Raw genomic sequence first — 14,692 nt, 5'->3', positions numbered from 1 at the left:
TTCTAAATATGATTTTGTTCCTGAATACATTAAAACCAAAGTTGTTGCAGTCAGCTCCCTTTATTAAGCCATCAGGCTGATTTCTTCCAACAGTCCCATCCTCAGCACATCATCTTACAAGTTTCCTAAGTCACAGATATTGATCAACGTATCTTTGAAGGACCCCAGAAATGCTTCATTGGATGTTTCTTTTTCCAGTTATAACTCTTCTTTGATTTTTGCAGCTACTCAGTTTTAAGAATATTTGATGTAGACTATATGTTGATTTTCTTTTAAATCAGCAAGTCATGGAAGACCCAAAGCAAATGCTTTCATGGGGCTGGCTGATAATGGCACCCTGGCAAGCTTCTAATGTTTCACAGAAATGACTTTTTTTTTTTTTTTTTTCCATAAAAGCATTTGGATATCGCTACCAAAACCACCAAACCACTGGTTCCTTCTCTCACCGGCCATTCCAGTTTGGATGGTGTATCAGGTCCCCATGGTCACCTACTGATTTTCTCTGTGCAGTTGGGAATTCTGCAGTGTTTCAAGATGTTAAAAGCCAGTATTAACATCTCCCAATGGAGCCAGTTCCTCTATTCCTTTTGCACACTCATTTCTCACTTCGGCACAAGTGGATGTGTTTATAATGAGCAGCTGCTGGTTTATGTCCTGTTTAGCAGCTGGATAGGAGAGCTTTCATTGTTACAGTAAGATCTGACTAGATCTGTTGCCTTTCTTTTTAATTGATTAATTGGTTTTCTATTATTTTTATGCTATTGTCCCTGTCAAGTATCAGAATTGCACTGTTTTTCAGATCATATTACTTCTTGTGGATATTCCAAGTGTAGTGTCCTTACCTCTAGATATTTCTGCTCCCTTCCTTACCAGTGGCCAACAATGATAGTAAATTGACAGTAAGGAATTATTTTATATTTTTTTATTTTTATAATATATGGAGGGGAGGCAGTACAAGAGAGTGCTAACTTGCTTCCTCCTCTTAGTCACTCACGAAAGTAAAAAACCAGCATTACTATGACTGCTGTGGCCAGATACAGCTTGAGAAGGGACTACATGAAGGAGTAGGCTGAACCTACCTGGAAACAGAACAGCCTCCAGCAGTCACAGGGAAGGTAGCGCCACATGCCTAGAGCCCGCTGCTGGCTCAGGTGCTGAGCTGAATGAAGTCCAGAACTGCAAGGAAAGAAATTATGTTGCCCGATTCTCCTGTGTACAGCCAAGAAGGGCTTTTTCATTCCTGAAAAGCAGAGCTGCAGTAACGTACTGTACACTATCTCCTAACCGAACAAGCCAAACTCCTGAATTTTAGGCAGCTGAAAAGCAGTGACATGAGACTACTTGCACTTCTCAGACTTAGCAACCCAGCTGAAGCATTAAACTCTAGAACACCTGGTGTAGAATAAACCTTGAAACGCTTCCTTCAAAAAGATGAGTGCAAAGTAAATAAAAACTTCGCACTTGAGACCTATCGTGAAACTCACCCTTCTCTTCTCTGATACCGTGGGAGCGTCAGTCCGCTTGGGCACGTCAGCAATGCCGTTATAAACACAGAAGAGACTCATCTATAATGACTATAACCAAAACCAGCCTGCCACCCTGGTAAGTAGCAAGAGAACAGGGCAATCATACGTATGTATTGAGGCTTCCATGTGAAGGACTGAAAATGATCATCAGTTTGTCTAGAACAGAATCTGGAAAAATGAATGTTTTTTTAAAACAGAAAAAAAAATTATTTCTTTAAGACAGCAATCACTCTTTGCCAGTTTTGAAGCTCTCCTCTGTCATCAAATTTTTCTTTCTAACCAGACTGAATCATCTGATACATGCAAAATTACATTCAAGGGATGCGTATTTTGCAAAGAAGCATCAGACCGGGTATTGCATGAGCACACATACACAATGTTGTTAAACAGAACACTTCAAATGATGCGTTCTGACTTGTACATAATTCCATTCCCACAAATACTGCCTGAATCTCCTCGAAGCAGTGAAAAGCACTAGAGTTTGTCTATGAGAAGGGATGGAGGCAGGATTACTTGCGGTCCCTTAAAAACACTAGCAAATCCTTCAACATTAAAGATAGATATACATAAAAAAAAGTGTATGTGTATATATATGCAATTATTTCTCTCATATTGTTCAACTTTAAAGATTTGTTAGCAATTTTAAAATCAACACTGAAAAAAGCGCTAGATTTTCTGAAGAGAGTGTCCTTTAACAAAAGTTACACATGCAAAATTTTTGCTGGAAATGCCCATTGCTAGCAACTTAAGGAAGGACACTCGTCTGTGTCAAAGACCGGAGCCTTCTCGCAAACAGTTCCATTCCAGCATAGGAGTTCAACTTTTACCCAGGCTAGAGGAAAACAAGCTAAAGTCAAGGTAAGATCTGTGCTCACAGGGAAATGCAAACCTACATCCACAACACTGTTTAAATCCTGCCATCTGCTCTGGTGAGGCCTCACCTGGAGCACTGCATCCAGCTCCGGAGCCCTCAGCACAAGAAGGACATGGAAGTGTTGGAGCGGGTCCAGAGGAGGGCCACAAAAATGATCCGAGGGCTGGAGCACCTCTCTTATGAGGACAGGCTGAGAGAGTTGGGGTTGTTCAGCCTGGAGAAGAGAAGGCTGCGGGGAGACCTGATTGCGGCCTTTCAGTACCTAAAGGGGGCCTATAGGAAAGATGGGGAAAATCTTTTTAGTAGGGCCAGCTGTGACAGGACAAGGGGTAATGGTTTTAAACTAAACCAGGGTAGGTTTAGACTAGATATGAGGAAGAAGTTCTTTACAATGAGGGTGGTGAAACACTGGAAGGGGTTGCCCAGAGAGGTAGTGGAAGCCCCATCCCTGGAAGCATTCAAGGCCAGGTTGGACGGGGCTGTGAGCAACCTGATCTGGTTAGCGGTGTCCCTGCTCACTGCAGGGGGGTTGGACTAGATGACCTCTAGGGGTCCCTTCCAACCCAAAACATTCTATGATTCTATGATTTGCACTCAGGTCAGGAACGAAAGGATTTTCAGTAATTTCATGTCGAGATTTGGACTAGTCTCCGTAAAAGGCACTGCCCAAACAGACTGTGGCTTCATTTCTCTAAATGCTATTCAGCATGACAGACTATGAGATGGAGTTCAGTCTAAATTTAAGCACTCTTTGTAGACTATTAATAGAAGAAAACTGGTAGCATGAATCATCATGTGGGAGCTGCAGAGCAACAGCTATTTATTTTCTATAATAGTAATATATAGAAGTTACCTTTATACAATAAATGAACTGTTGGAGCTGCAAGGCCCAGCAGAAGTCAGATGATTCTTCTTCACTTACACTATTCTCATTTTATTCTAAGGAGCAACGAGAGGGCAACCCTTATTTAACTTGACAAAATCCACATTGTGTATAACCAAGCTCGGTCACAACACAAATTGGACACAAAAAGTAGCTACTGACTGCTCCCCACCGCTCCTTGCTAGGGAATAGTGTGTGCTGGAAATGTTGGTGCAAAGTGATGGAAGTTTGTAGGTTTATAAAGTGAAGTTAGTGTTTTAGCACCCTGTTCCAATGGCTGCATAATGTTTGTACCTCTGGCCAAGAGGAAAACTGCGGCATGCCTTCTCTGTACATTTCTTCTCTGCTGGGACAACAGTCCAGCTGTATTACTGTTAGACCTGGCATTTATGGGAAAGATTTGTTGGAAGGACTGAACACCTAGCAGCTCAGCACCCCTCAGGATCATACCGTCCAATGCTGTGATTTTCTTTTTCAAGCGAGGTCACTGGTTATGTGCACCACAGGCTTTGCCCTAGGCTTTACTCCACTGCAGTTGAGGGACTCTGAATGTGGCCCCACACACAGTGTTAACTCAACACACTGGCATTTTGGTGCTCTGTGGGATATTTATTTTTGAAAAATATGATACTGTCAACAGCTCAGTGAAGTTGTCTCCAGACTGTTATGTCTCTTTCTCAAGTTTCTTTCATTTTTAAGAGCTTAACTTTTAGGCTTCTGGCACGAGGAGAGAGCCTAAAATGGTTTAAGAAAAGGAAGCAGAAACAAGGGAGTGAGCTATGCTCAGCACTGGGGAGAAGCACAAATATTTCCTCACAATATATAATCAATGCAAATGTTTAGCAGGAAAAATATTGTAATAAGACACTACTGTGTTCAACCCTGTTTTCATAATGAGGTGAAGGAGGTTCCAAAGAACTGGAAATCCTGAAGGGCAAAAAACATCTAAGAAAAGTCAGCATATTTTTCAAACAGGGCACTGCATATGCAGAAATTCAGTTCTACAAACAGAGTTCAGTTAAACCATAGTGATACAGAGGGAAATGGCAGACATAAAGACTAGTAAAAATCTTAACTTGGATTAGGATTGATGGCATTAGTCCCTTATTTCCTTTTTTTTTTTTTTTTTTAGAATTCATAGACAAAATTTTTTGTAAACAAAGATGCATGGGAGAAATTTCAAAGCAACTTTTCTAACAGAAGTGAAGCTAATAAAAGCCATTTAATTAGACAAAAGATCTTCTAATCTTGAGCTGCCAGGAACAGAGACACTAATTAGCCAACTTCTCCATTCAAGGTGTTGGGTTGCAGCATCAAGCAGTGACTCATAGGGAAGGTATTGGAGCTCTCCACAATTCCATCACTACTTTTTGAGCAATTCAAAGAACTGTGTACCTCACTACTCAACCTTTAGTACTGAGGACGAAAAAGACGACATACCAGTTTAAGAAACCAGGAGAACGCAAATGCTGGGCACAAGGAAAGGCAGTGCTGAAAAAAACCCCTGTAGACAAAACACTAACTGAGGGAACTAAGAGAGGGCGAACAATGTGAAAGGCACAGAATTCAGCACCTTTTTTTTTTTTTTTTTTAAAGTCTTAACAGTAGTTGCTGGCTATTAATAACTTCCCATCTGGAGATGGGAGTTAACTTTTATGATAAGTTAGTGTCTCTGTTTTAAAAGAATTCTGTGTGGGAAGAACTTACATCTTCATGAGCCCCTCTTGTCTATGCAGCTCTTGGCAACATACGTGATATAACCCAAGTCTCCTCCACTGATCAAAGCAATTGTGAAACCCTTTATGATAAGAATTTTAAGTGAAAGTTTGGTAATGCTAACCTAGTTCCCATGCAAAATTTAACTGTAGGACAACCATGACTCCAATATAAGCTTTTGTGATTTAATACAATGGTATTATTACATTATATTTTATATATATATATATAATAATAGTATTATTAAATTACTGTTGCTTCTGAAGTTTTTATTTTCCTATTCCATATAGTTGCAGTTTTTCATTACAATAATAAGACCTTCAAAATTATTTAACTGATTTTATTATATTCAACTTAAAACACACTTCTGGAGCTAGTTTCACATTTTTAACAAGATTCTCTAGTGACAGTTTGGAAGACAATCCATGAAAAAAACTTTGGTTAGGGAATATTATTTCAGTGGATATGGGAAGGAAAAGTTGCAGTTCTGCAGACTGTGCAGACACTGCTGGCTTAGCGTACCTTAGGCCTGACCGGCGTCCGGGTCGCTGCTTCTGTTCTGACCCTCAATTGCCAACTGCAGGTGTACAAGTCATTTCTACAGTGCTGTCATGCACTTGCTACAGAAAAGAAAAACATCTGTTTTCTGACATGAGTTTACTACATTACACTTTTAAAATATTTATTTTTAAAAGTACGAAAACTGAAGATCCATGCTTAAAACCAGGATATGAATCAGTTTTGAAAAGTTGCCTTAAACCACTCAAATTCAGGGAGACTCTTTCACCTCAAGAAAGCAGCAGCAAGACATTTTCTTGCAGAATAACATTACTGAGACTTTTCTGGATTGCTGAACAGTCAGAAAACACCACAAAAACCCCTTAAAAAAGTTACATAACAAATAGGTGGAATTAAAATACCTATGCTAGTCAGTGTATTTAAAAACATTTGAAATAAATAGGAGCTCAGTCCAAGCCTCTGGATCCAATTTATTCCAGAGCACTTGAAATTAAAGCTCTAAAACAGCACTTGAAACCAGTTACCATCCAGGATAATTGAGGCCAAGTCAGATTTAAGGTGTTCTAGTCTTTCACCTGGAAATTTTATTTTTAGGGATCTGCTTTAAATACTCTGAACTGTTAGAGAGATTAAGTCCCCAATCCCTCCCCAGCCCAATTCCTTTAGAGAGACAGGGAGTGAGCTAGCACACACGCATACATTGTCTTACTTGTGTAGGGTTAAGTATATAAATCATTGTAATCTTGCAATGTATTACAAAAGTTGCCTACACTGAACTGTATTCTCTACAGTTCTCTTCTCTGTTACTCATATTCAAGCCTAGGATAATACAGGCTAAGCAGATTGCCTTAAGAGGTACGTATTTATCTAGGGTATTCACCATCTTATCATTTCAAACCCTTTGGGGGTAGATAAAGTATGCTGGTATTCCAAGAGAGACATGACTTCCAAAAAATCATGAGGTTATGTACATGCAAATCATTCGCATGCACTTCCCATCCAGAGCGTATAAACCTACACAAACCACTTCCTGTAACACCGTGGTGCCACAAATACTGCTAAAATACTCCCTTTTATAGCGGCTTCACTCAAGAAGACATAAACACACGTTTTGCTATTTGCAGTCTTTATTTCATGAATAATTAAGAAGAAAACATGGCAACATCGGCAAATTGAAGGCATACATACTACATACTCGTACAGAATACATTATGGAGAAAGTAAATGCCCAGATCTTTAATGGTCCTTGCAAACTAAAAGCATATTGGTCCTCCAAAAGATTTAGCTTAAAATACGCTTGCTGACATTTTAAGTTCCAATGATTAACAGCTTGTGCCTTTCAAACCAGAAACAGGGTGAAATACAATTTGAACATACTTCCAAATTTTCCTCAAACCTGTATTTCTCAGCTCTAACCAGAAACAAACAAAATATTTTTTTCTTCCTTACCTTTTAAATGTATACGCTAATACACCACTCTAAGTATTCAAGACTCAAGCACTTCCTGAAACGTTTTTTTATTAAGAACTTGCACTTGTACATATATGTATACACACATGTACATATGTGTGTATGTATACGTACATTTCTGTAAAGCCTCTCTATAAATGTAAAATGTCTATATATGTCAATGTGTGCCTGTAACCCATTTGAAAGGGTTCTGGAAAAGAGAAAAGTGCTTGTTGTCTACAAGAAGAATTACTAAACCATACATGCCCTATTAGGTCAGTCTAACAAACAGTTGTGTTTCAAGGGAGTATAAAACCAATACAAATCAGAAAAGCTAGATGGATGAGAAGAGCTTTTAAGAATCAGTGTTTCTTACGTCATCTTTAAAGGCCATGGAAAATAAGCTTTAAATTAGCTATTTAGGAGATATTAGTACTGGCTGCAGTGTCATCACAAACAAGGTTAGTCCTTATCCAATACAGTGCTGTGAAGTTAGACTGAGACATCAATAAAATTCTGTTCTTGCATGAAGTCCAAAATTCATCACGCTGTTCTGTCAATTCTGCCTCACACCTGAACTGACAGTACCCTCATCCAAGAGTTGGAGGGTACCAATTAATGCCCTTCTGACTTTGATCTGGAGAGTTGTCCAATATGAAACGGGATCACTGATTTATTTCATACACATTGAACAACTCTTGATCATTACTGACCTAAAGTAAACTTACAGTCTGAAGACTAACTAGTCTATGCTTTGTTTAGTAGTGTTATACTTTCTTTCCATTAGATAACATACAGAAAAAACCACTTCTGTTCAAAAAACCCCTTCAGATAACGTATAAAAGTGCTACTTAGAAATAGTAAAATTGACCTTACAATATACGCAAAACCAAGTTTCTAACAAACTGAAATGTTGTAAGTTACAAGGATTAATTACTTGAGGATGTTACATTTAGTTGTGTAATTGAATGTACGCAATAATTGGAAACCAGTAAAAGCCCCCAGAGAAATTTCAACAATGGGACAAAAGAAAAAAAAAAAAGAAAAAAAAAGAGAGCATCTTTCTCTCCATTTGTTGAAATAAGAGTTCAGAAATACAAATTGACTATTCCGTTATTGCAAATGCAGTCTACTGTCAAAACAGGTCAGTTCATGAACCGTGGAACCAGGACTGCCAATGGCTCCTCTGCAGCAGGAAATGTCCGCTGGGCTTCCTAACTACCATATAAATACACGAGTTACATGCCATTAAAGTAATACATATATCACTAGAATGAAAATGCACACAGTATGTTACTATGTTGGGGCACAGTAAGTTTTATGCCTTGACTTCCCCAAACAACTTGTTCATATCCTAGAACTCTATGCAAAATACAAAAGCCTTAGAAAAGTGCAACAAAACTAGCTTCATGACATTTTTCTTTCAGTTTCCATAAATACAATCTCATAAAAATATTATTAAACAGAAGCATACTTCCCAGTGGAGAACAAACGTGCCACATGTCAGCTCTAAGTAAGTGATTTTGGCTAAACTGAAACCCCCTGAAAATAGGGGATTAAAATGAGACCAGCTTAATTGCATCAGGCTGCCATAATATTCTGCCAGAAGTTTACCCTACCGTTTTGCATCCACAAGTCCTGCTGGAACTGATGGGAACTTTATGTGCAACTCTGTAGCAGACAGTGGCCTAAGGGTAAGGAATATTCCAAGTAATAGATGTCAGTTGGAAGGAAGTCATCTGGTATTCTTAGGTTTTACTGAAGTTTCAGTGTGAGGAAATAATCCTATTATCACAGAAGGAATTAATTTATGGAGGCTAGGATAGTGGCCTTGTCAAACTGAGTTCAAGGGTGTTGCACCCCAAAACCTGGCAAGCGCAAATACGTAAGGAAAAGAGACACTCGTATCAACGCTCTAACAGAAATCAGAACTGTACAAACCTTGATCTTTTAAGTTATTTAGCATTAATTATCAAAAGCATACTTGCTAGATATTCCAGATGCTTAACATCTTGGCTTTGACATTTACAAAGCATACTGCAACACTGATACTGAAATCATAGGGAATACAACAGAAAAAACTTCGATGAATGAAGGACTGGGAATGCTCAGCAAGGGAGACAGTAATTTAAAAGCCATCCAGCTACTCTCCTGTGAAAGCAGAAACACTATTAGAGATACCTTTCTAAATAGGGACAATTAAATATATTAAGGGATGTCCGCGAACCCTTAACTCATTTAAGGAGTTGATAATTGGGGGACAAGAACACCTGATGGACACCCTGGAGTGATGTAGGCTGTTATGGGAGATAAGGGAGTCGTGGGAGAGTTAAGCAGCTCTAACATGTTTTGCCAATCAACACACACTAACCTGGGAAAGCACAGTGGCACGTCTGGAACTCGTGGACGACAACTACACTTTAATACCACTTTTCACCAAATCATTTCTCAAACTGGTTAGTATTACTGAGTATTCATACACTAATGCTAGCTTAAAGAAAGGAACTGCAGAAATAGAGCTTGGCAGAACATAAAAATAAAACAGAAATAAATATTTACCAAGTCAAAGGAAGGACCACAAACAAACTATATAGTTAAATCAGTCTGTACATGAACAGTACTATTTTAAAATCCTCTTTCTTAGGCCACCTCAGCAAGAGTGTTATTCACAATAGGCAAAAAATAGTGTAAAGGTGTACAACTGGATTCTTTCCCAGAAGAATTCTGCCCCTTGATAGCTCCTGCTCGATGCAGCCTGCAGTTAAGCTGTGACTGTATTAGTTGCAAGAGCCAAGTAAGAAGTAAAGTCACCACGCGTCACATGAACACAGTTTTAATGGCTTAACTTTAGCCAATGCATAGCTTCACGCCAGCCATCCAGAGGAGGCAGCTTTGGAAGGTATTGTCACATATCACCTGAAAAACAGACAGCGTTCCCAAAACAATGATAAGCAGGACACAGAAAATAAGAAAAGCACCCAGAATTTCTCCATATCTCCAACTTCCCAAATAATTGTGTTCAAAAGTAAGCTGTAATAAAATTTGTACTCCGGGCCAAAACTGTACAGAAGGAGACAGAACTAAGTAAAAGTAATTTTTTTTTTTGTAACGCAAAAGATGCAACAGAATCCAAATGCCTGAAGTGCTGAATCAGGGAACTGAAAAAATAGATAAGAACTTAACTTTGAGATCATTAACAGAAGTAAGATGCCAACGAGAATTTTTTTGTCACAGCTACAAAATTCTTAAGGCAGATCCTCAGCAGTTTAAACCACTGTACTGCATCATTAGAGCAACGGACAAATTTATTTCCCCTTATGCATGTAAAACCAGAGTATGACTGCTGCCAGTGATCTTAGTATGAGTTTACACCAATACATCAAAGCTGAGTTCATTTAGCTCTGGCAAATTAAGGGGCCCCTAAAGCACGATGATGGACTTTATAGGAAAAACAGAAACAGTGGAAACATTTTATAAAACTGGAAACAAAATATTATCAGAAATGCTACATATAACTCAAGGAATACATTTTATGCAAAAGAGACAAAAATTTACCTTTACATCAGAATATGCTGCAATTAAATACTATATTCTGGATAACCTATCCACAAACACAAATTTAAAAAGGAAAATTTCACTCACATTCTTTCAGAGGCACGAGAACAAGAGATCTTTGTGAGACCCACTGAGATTCATACCAGAGTTACTAAATTCGTGTTTCTATTTAAATATACAACACAACCAAATCAAACTGGCTCAGACAAAACCAACTGAAAACCAAGTGAAGTGTAATCCACTCTGAAGTCACCTCAGTTCTGTTATGGTTAGATACTCCGTATCAAAATTTCTCTTTCAGAATTTTCCTGAATAACCAAAATTAAACTTTTCCTCCCATCCCTTCTTTTTTGGTAAAGAAAACCCCACAACTGTTCATTCAGTTCATCGCTGATGATCTTGCATAAGGATAACAACTAGCCAAACCAAATACACATCTGGCTCTAAACCGGTGTCTCTAATTTATGGAAGTGTTTCAGTAAACAGGATCCAGAAGATGATACAGCTGTTGTCCACCCAACCCCTATGACTGGCAATGAGTAACCCATATATATATACCACAGCACAGGTATTTGCAAGGCACATATTAAAATGCAATAATGTAAATGGATGATAAAATATTTGTCCTTTTTTAGTACATTCAGAAATATTTGCTGGATTAAAAAGAAAGGAAAGTAAGTCAGCATAAACTTGCACTTCATCGGTACAAAACCCCAGGCTGTTTCAGGATTAACTGTGAGTAGGAACCAAACAGAACATTATCATCCATGTCCAGAAGGTATTTTTCCTCTTGAAAAATTTAATGCTGTTTGAACCTTCAGAAATATGTTGTAGACTGCAGCAGGGCATTGGTTTAGATATTCCATTGCTTCATTACTTCCACTTGGACAGCTGTGCAGCATCTTATATGTAAAGGCTAATTATAAAACACCTCTTCCTGGAGCCCAATATTCCTTTACAGATATGAATTCAGCAGAGGTTTATCAGACAGATCGCACTAAGAAGTTTACAGAGCTCTGAAGTTCAAAACAAGATCATTTTTATAATTACTAATAACTTTTCTCTCTCTCTGAAGACTGGAACTTCATCTTTTTAACAGAAAGGATCTGGAAAATGTGATTTCCCCTTTTACAAATGGTTATACTATTGGCATTATGTCAGTTAAGGACTCATATAACATTTCAGGTAAATGAAGTTGACCATTGGACAGAAAAAAATCAGCCTAAAGCTCAAATTACCTGAACAAAACAGGTCATGAGTGGATTTAGACCAAGAAATGCTATCCTTTTAATTAGAAAAATATTTTCTTAAAATCTAAGGCAATGAATTAGACAATCATAGCTAACGATTTCTGTTCAGAGGATGAATAGAAGATTTTTTTTTTAAACAGAAATTGGCAAAACCTGGAATTTAGTAGTAAGAGATGGAATGTGAGTCAGCAATAACGTGTATTTCTAATAGGACTATTCTTACTGAAACTTATTTGAAGAAATGAAGTAAACAAAAATTTTCTAAGCAATATATGGGAGAGGAAATTATATTTCAGACTCATACTAAAATCTGTTTGTGAAGATTTGTCAACTGAAGCCTGTCTTGCAACGATAGTCTTTAGATTACGTTGGCTCTTCAAATGCACCGATTAACAATGTGAGGGTATCTAGCTACTTTTAGGGTTCTAAAGAACTGTACGAATGTATGAGACACTGCTGCTCTGAAAACTTTTCCAAAGGCCCTCATCATAGATTAAGTAATTATTTTGCAAATTTTTGCAATTCTCACAGGCACGGATCAGTGTAAGTGTGTATTTTTACATAATGCTAGCTGCTAGAGACATGCTGAATTATTACTCTTCACATGGGCTACATTCTTCAGATGACAGGTTTTCAGATTTGGCAACAATTTTGAGTTAAATCTGTGCTTTTATACCATGATGAAGTTTCACAGATGCCAGCACAGCTGCATTCACTGGGTTAACATCTATGACATTCAAACTGTCCGTAACAGTCATAAGAGCACCATAAGAATGGCAGATTCATTTTCTTTATAACAGGGTTACTGAGTTGAAAGAGCATGTGCTTATAAATAGCAGTTGTTACAGAACTCAATTCTAAAGTAGGCTTCTGCTTAATATTAATGAAAGATGTTCAACTGTGGCTTAACTGCTGATAAGTATTCAGAAAAAGAAGAGGCAGAAGCAATGATACGAGTGAAGTCTTCCCTCGATTTGACAAACAAGATTACAACAAACAGCTTATGACAAATGGATATATGAAATCGTTCTGAGCCATTAACATTCTGCACGAGGCCCTGAAGTGCCAGGATGTATCAATTCAATGATCGCTAAGGCACTTACTTGAACTCTTTTGCCCAAGAGCTGTTACATGAATTCAGGTACATTTTAGGAAACCAGAAGTTGAGCAGACTCAAGTTTCTCAATTCCTTCCTTGTGACAGCGCGTCATTTCCACGCAATATTCAAGACTACTGGGTGTATACGCATTACATCAGTTCCTCTATAGTTCTTGTCAGAGAACGGCTCACCTTCTGTCAGTCAGATGAGGATGTGCAAGATCAATGAAAACCACACAGAAAACATGGCAAAGCTGGATTTTGAGACAAGCTATTTCATTATTACATCTTATTGAAAATATCTTCTCTGCAGAGGCAACGCTATCCCAGTTCCAAAATTCTACCACAGAAATCCATGATGTACGCTCGTATTGCTGTAGAGTAAAGCCTGGGGTAGCTGTGCGTGCTATACAGGCAAAGGAGGAAGAGGGGAAAGAACAAATTGTACAAAGGTTGACTATTGATTAATTTCTGTTATAATGGAAGCACAGGGAGTTTGGACAGATTCCTTGAAGTACAGCGTACTCCTGAAAACCAGGAGCTGTACGTGCTAGTCTTTACAATCTGTAAGATAAAGTTGGAAGCCACATCACTGTGACGGAGGTAGGCTTATAATGAAGCTTTAGAATGAAGAGTTCTTCTGTGCCAAATTTTGAGGTATTGAGAGCACTTTTCCACTTAATTTGTTGTTATGGAATAAAAGCTTGTGTTCCTAGAATATTGTGCATATTTTTAAGGAGGGAAAATAGCTGTAAAGGCAGTAACTAAATTACCATTAAGAACTCTACTGTATCGGGGTGTCGTATGCTGTGGGTAGAATATTCAGATTCTGTGGTATCAGGATGCTACAGAAAGTTCAGTTAATACGATGCCATGTTATCCTTTTCCTTCTCAAAGCTTTAGCTGTACATTCAGCCTCCTATATGCTAGAGGATCCATTCATGTCACTCTCCTAGAAGAGAAAGCTTCAGGAAGTCTGGCTGGAAAGGCAACACATGAGTAGTCCAGGCTCTTTAGGCTACATAATTAATCTGAATAGCTTAATAACTTGGGTTATTCCAAGCACTGCAGCAACAAGTTCGTGCTTTTAAGCAGTTGTTTCCAGGCTTAGTAGCTGAAGCAATCTGAGGCAATCCAGGGTAGTGTCACTGAAGTTTGAGGGGACTCAAATGTTGCCAGTTTTCAGTGAAATGGGGATTAGCATTTCAGTAAGATTTCCATCTCGTAGCTGATGTTTGTTCTATCCCATGGACCTGTTGAATTATTAGGGTTTCAGGTTTCAAAGTATTTGTAAATTGCTGTAACATACAGCATGACATTCTGCCAGTCTGGACGCTCAGTTCGCACCATTTCATTGATGTCCTGTCACAGAAAACAGATCGGTCAAAATCAGGAATGATAACCTTGTGAGTAATGTGGCAGCATTTTTACAAATTTCTAGGAATGGTAAATCTGTAAAGTTTCCATAATTTAAAGTATTGACAAAGAAAGCTGTTTTCTTCCATACATCTTTGTATTACTAACAAAATGTAAACAGTTATTAATGGGATATCTGTAGATAATTATTTTGTTGATTTAAGATCGAAATGTCTAAAGCCATGTACACTTGAGTTATCCCCCACTTACTACAATCGGTAGAATAGTCAAGACTTCAGTGTTCACATACCTCTACACCAGCCTTGCAAGTCAATGCAATCTGCCTTGGAACTGTGAGTCACAGAATCAAGGCCCAGATATTAATTGAAACTAAAGTTCAAAATTAATATCTGGGTAATAGTCAAGCATCAATAAATAATTGAATCTCATTTTACAGTAGACTTCA

At 38.2% G+C, this 14,692-nt stretch overlaps 1 protein-coding gene across 4 annotated transcripts in view; it reads right to left on the bottom strand.

The window, feature by feature from the left end:
* Positions 1-6,656: 6,656 nt before the first annotated feature.
* The window catches only part of SPECC1L (sperm antigen with calponin homology and coiled-coil domains 1 like), a 74,461-nt gene continuing 66,425 nt past the window's right edge, over positions 6,657-14,692 (bottom strand). For all 4 annotated transcript variants that reach the window (XM_035898535.1, XM_035898534.1, XM_009643088.2 and 1 more), the window contains one exon: positions 6,657-14,232. In XM_035898535.1, coding sequence (XP_035754428.1) covers positions 14,143-14,232 — 90 coding nt within the window. In that variant the 3' untranslated portion in view covers positions 6,657-14,142. The remainder of the gene's footprint in view (positions 14,233-14,692) is intronic.

The sequence above is a fragment of the Egretta garzetta genome, unplaced genomic scaffold (genome assembly GCF_000687185.1).
Source record: "Egretta garzetta isolate BGI_Z169 unplaced genomic scaffold, ASM68718v1 scaffold447, whole genome shotgun sequence".
NCBI lineage: Eukaryota > Metazoa > Chordata > Aves > Pelecaniformes > Ardeidae > Egretta > Egretta garzetta.
Note: the sequence above shows the minus strand (reverse complement) of the source record. Positions and strands in the feature narration are given on the sequence as shown.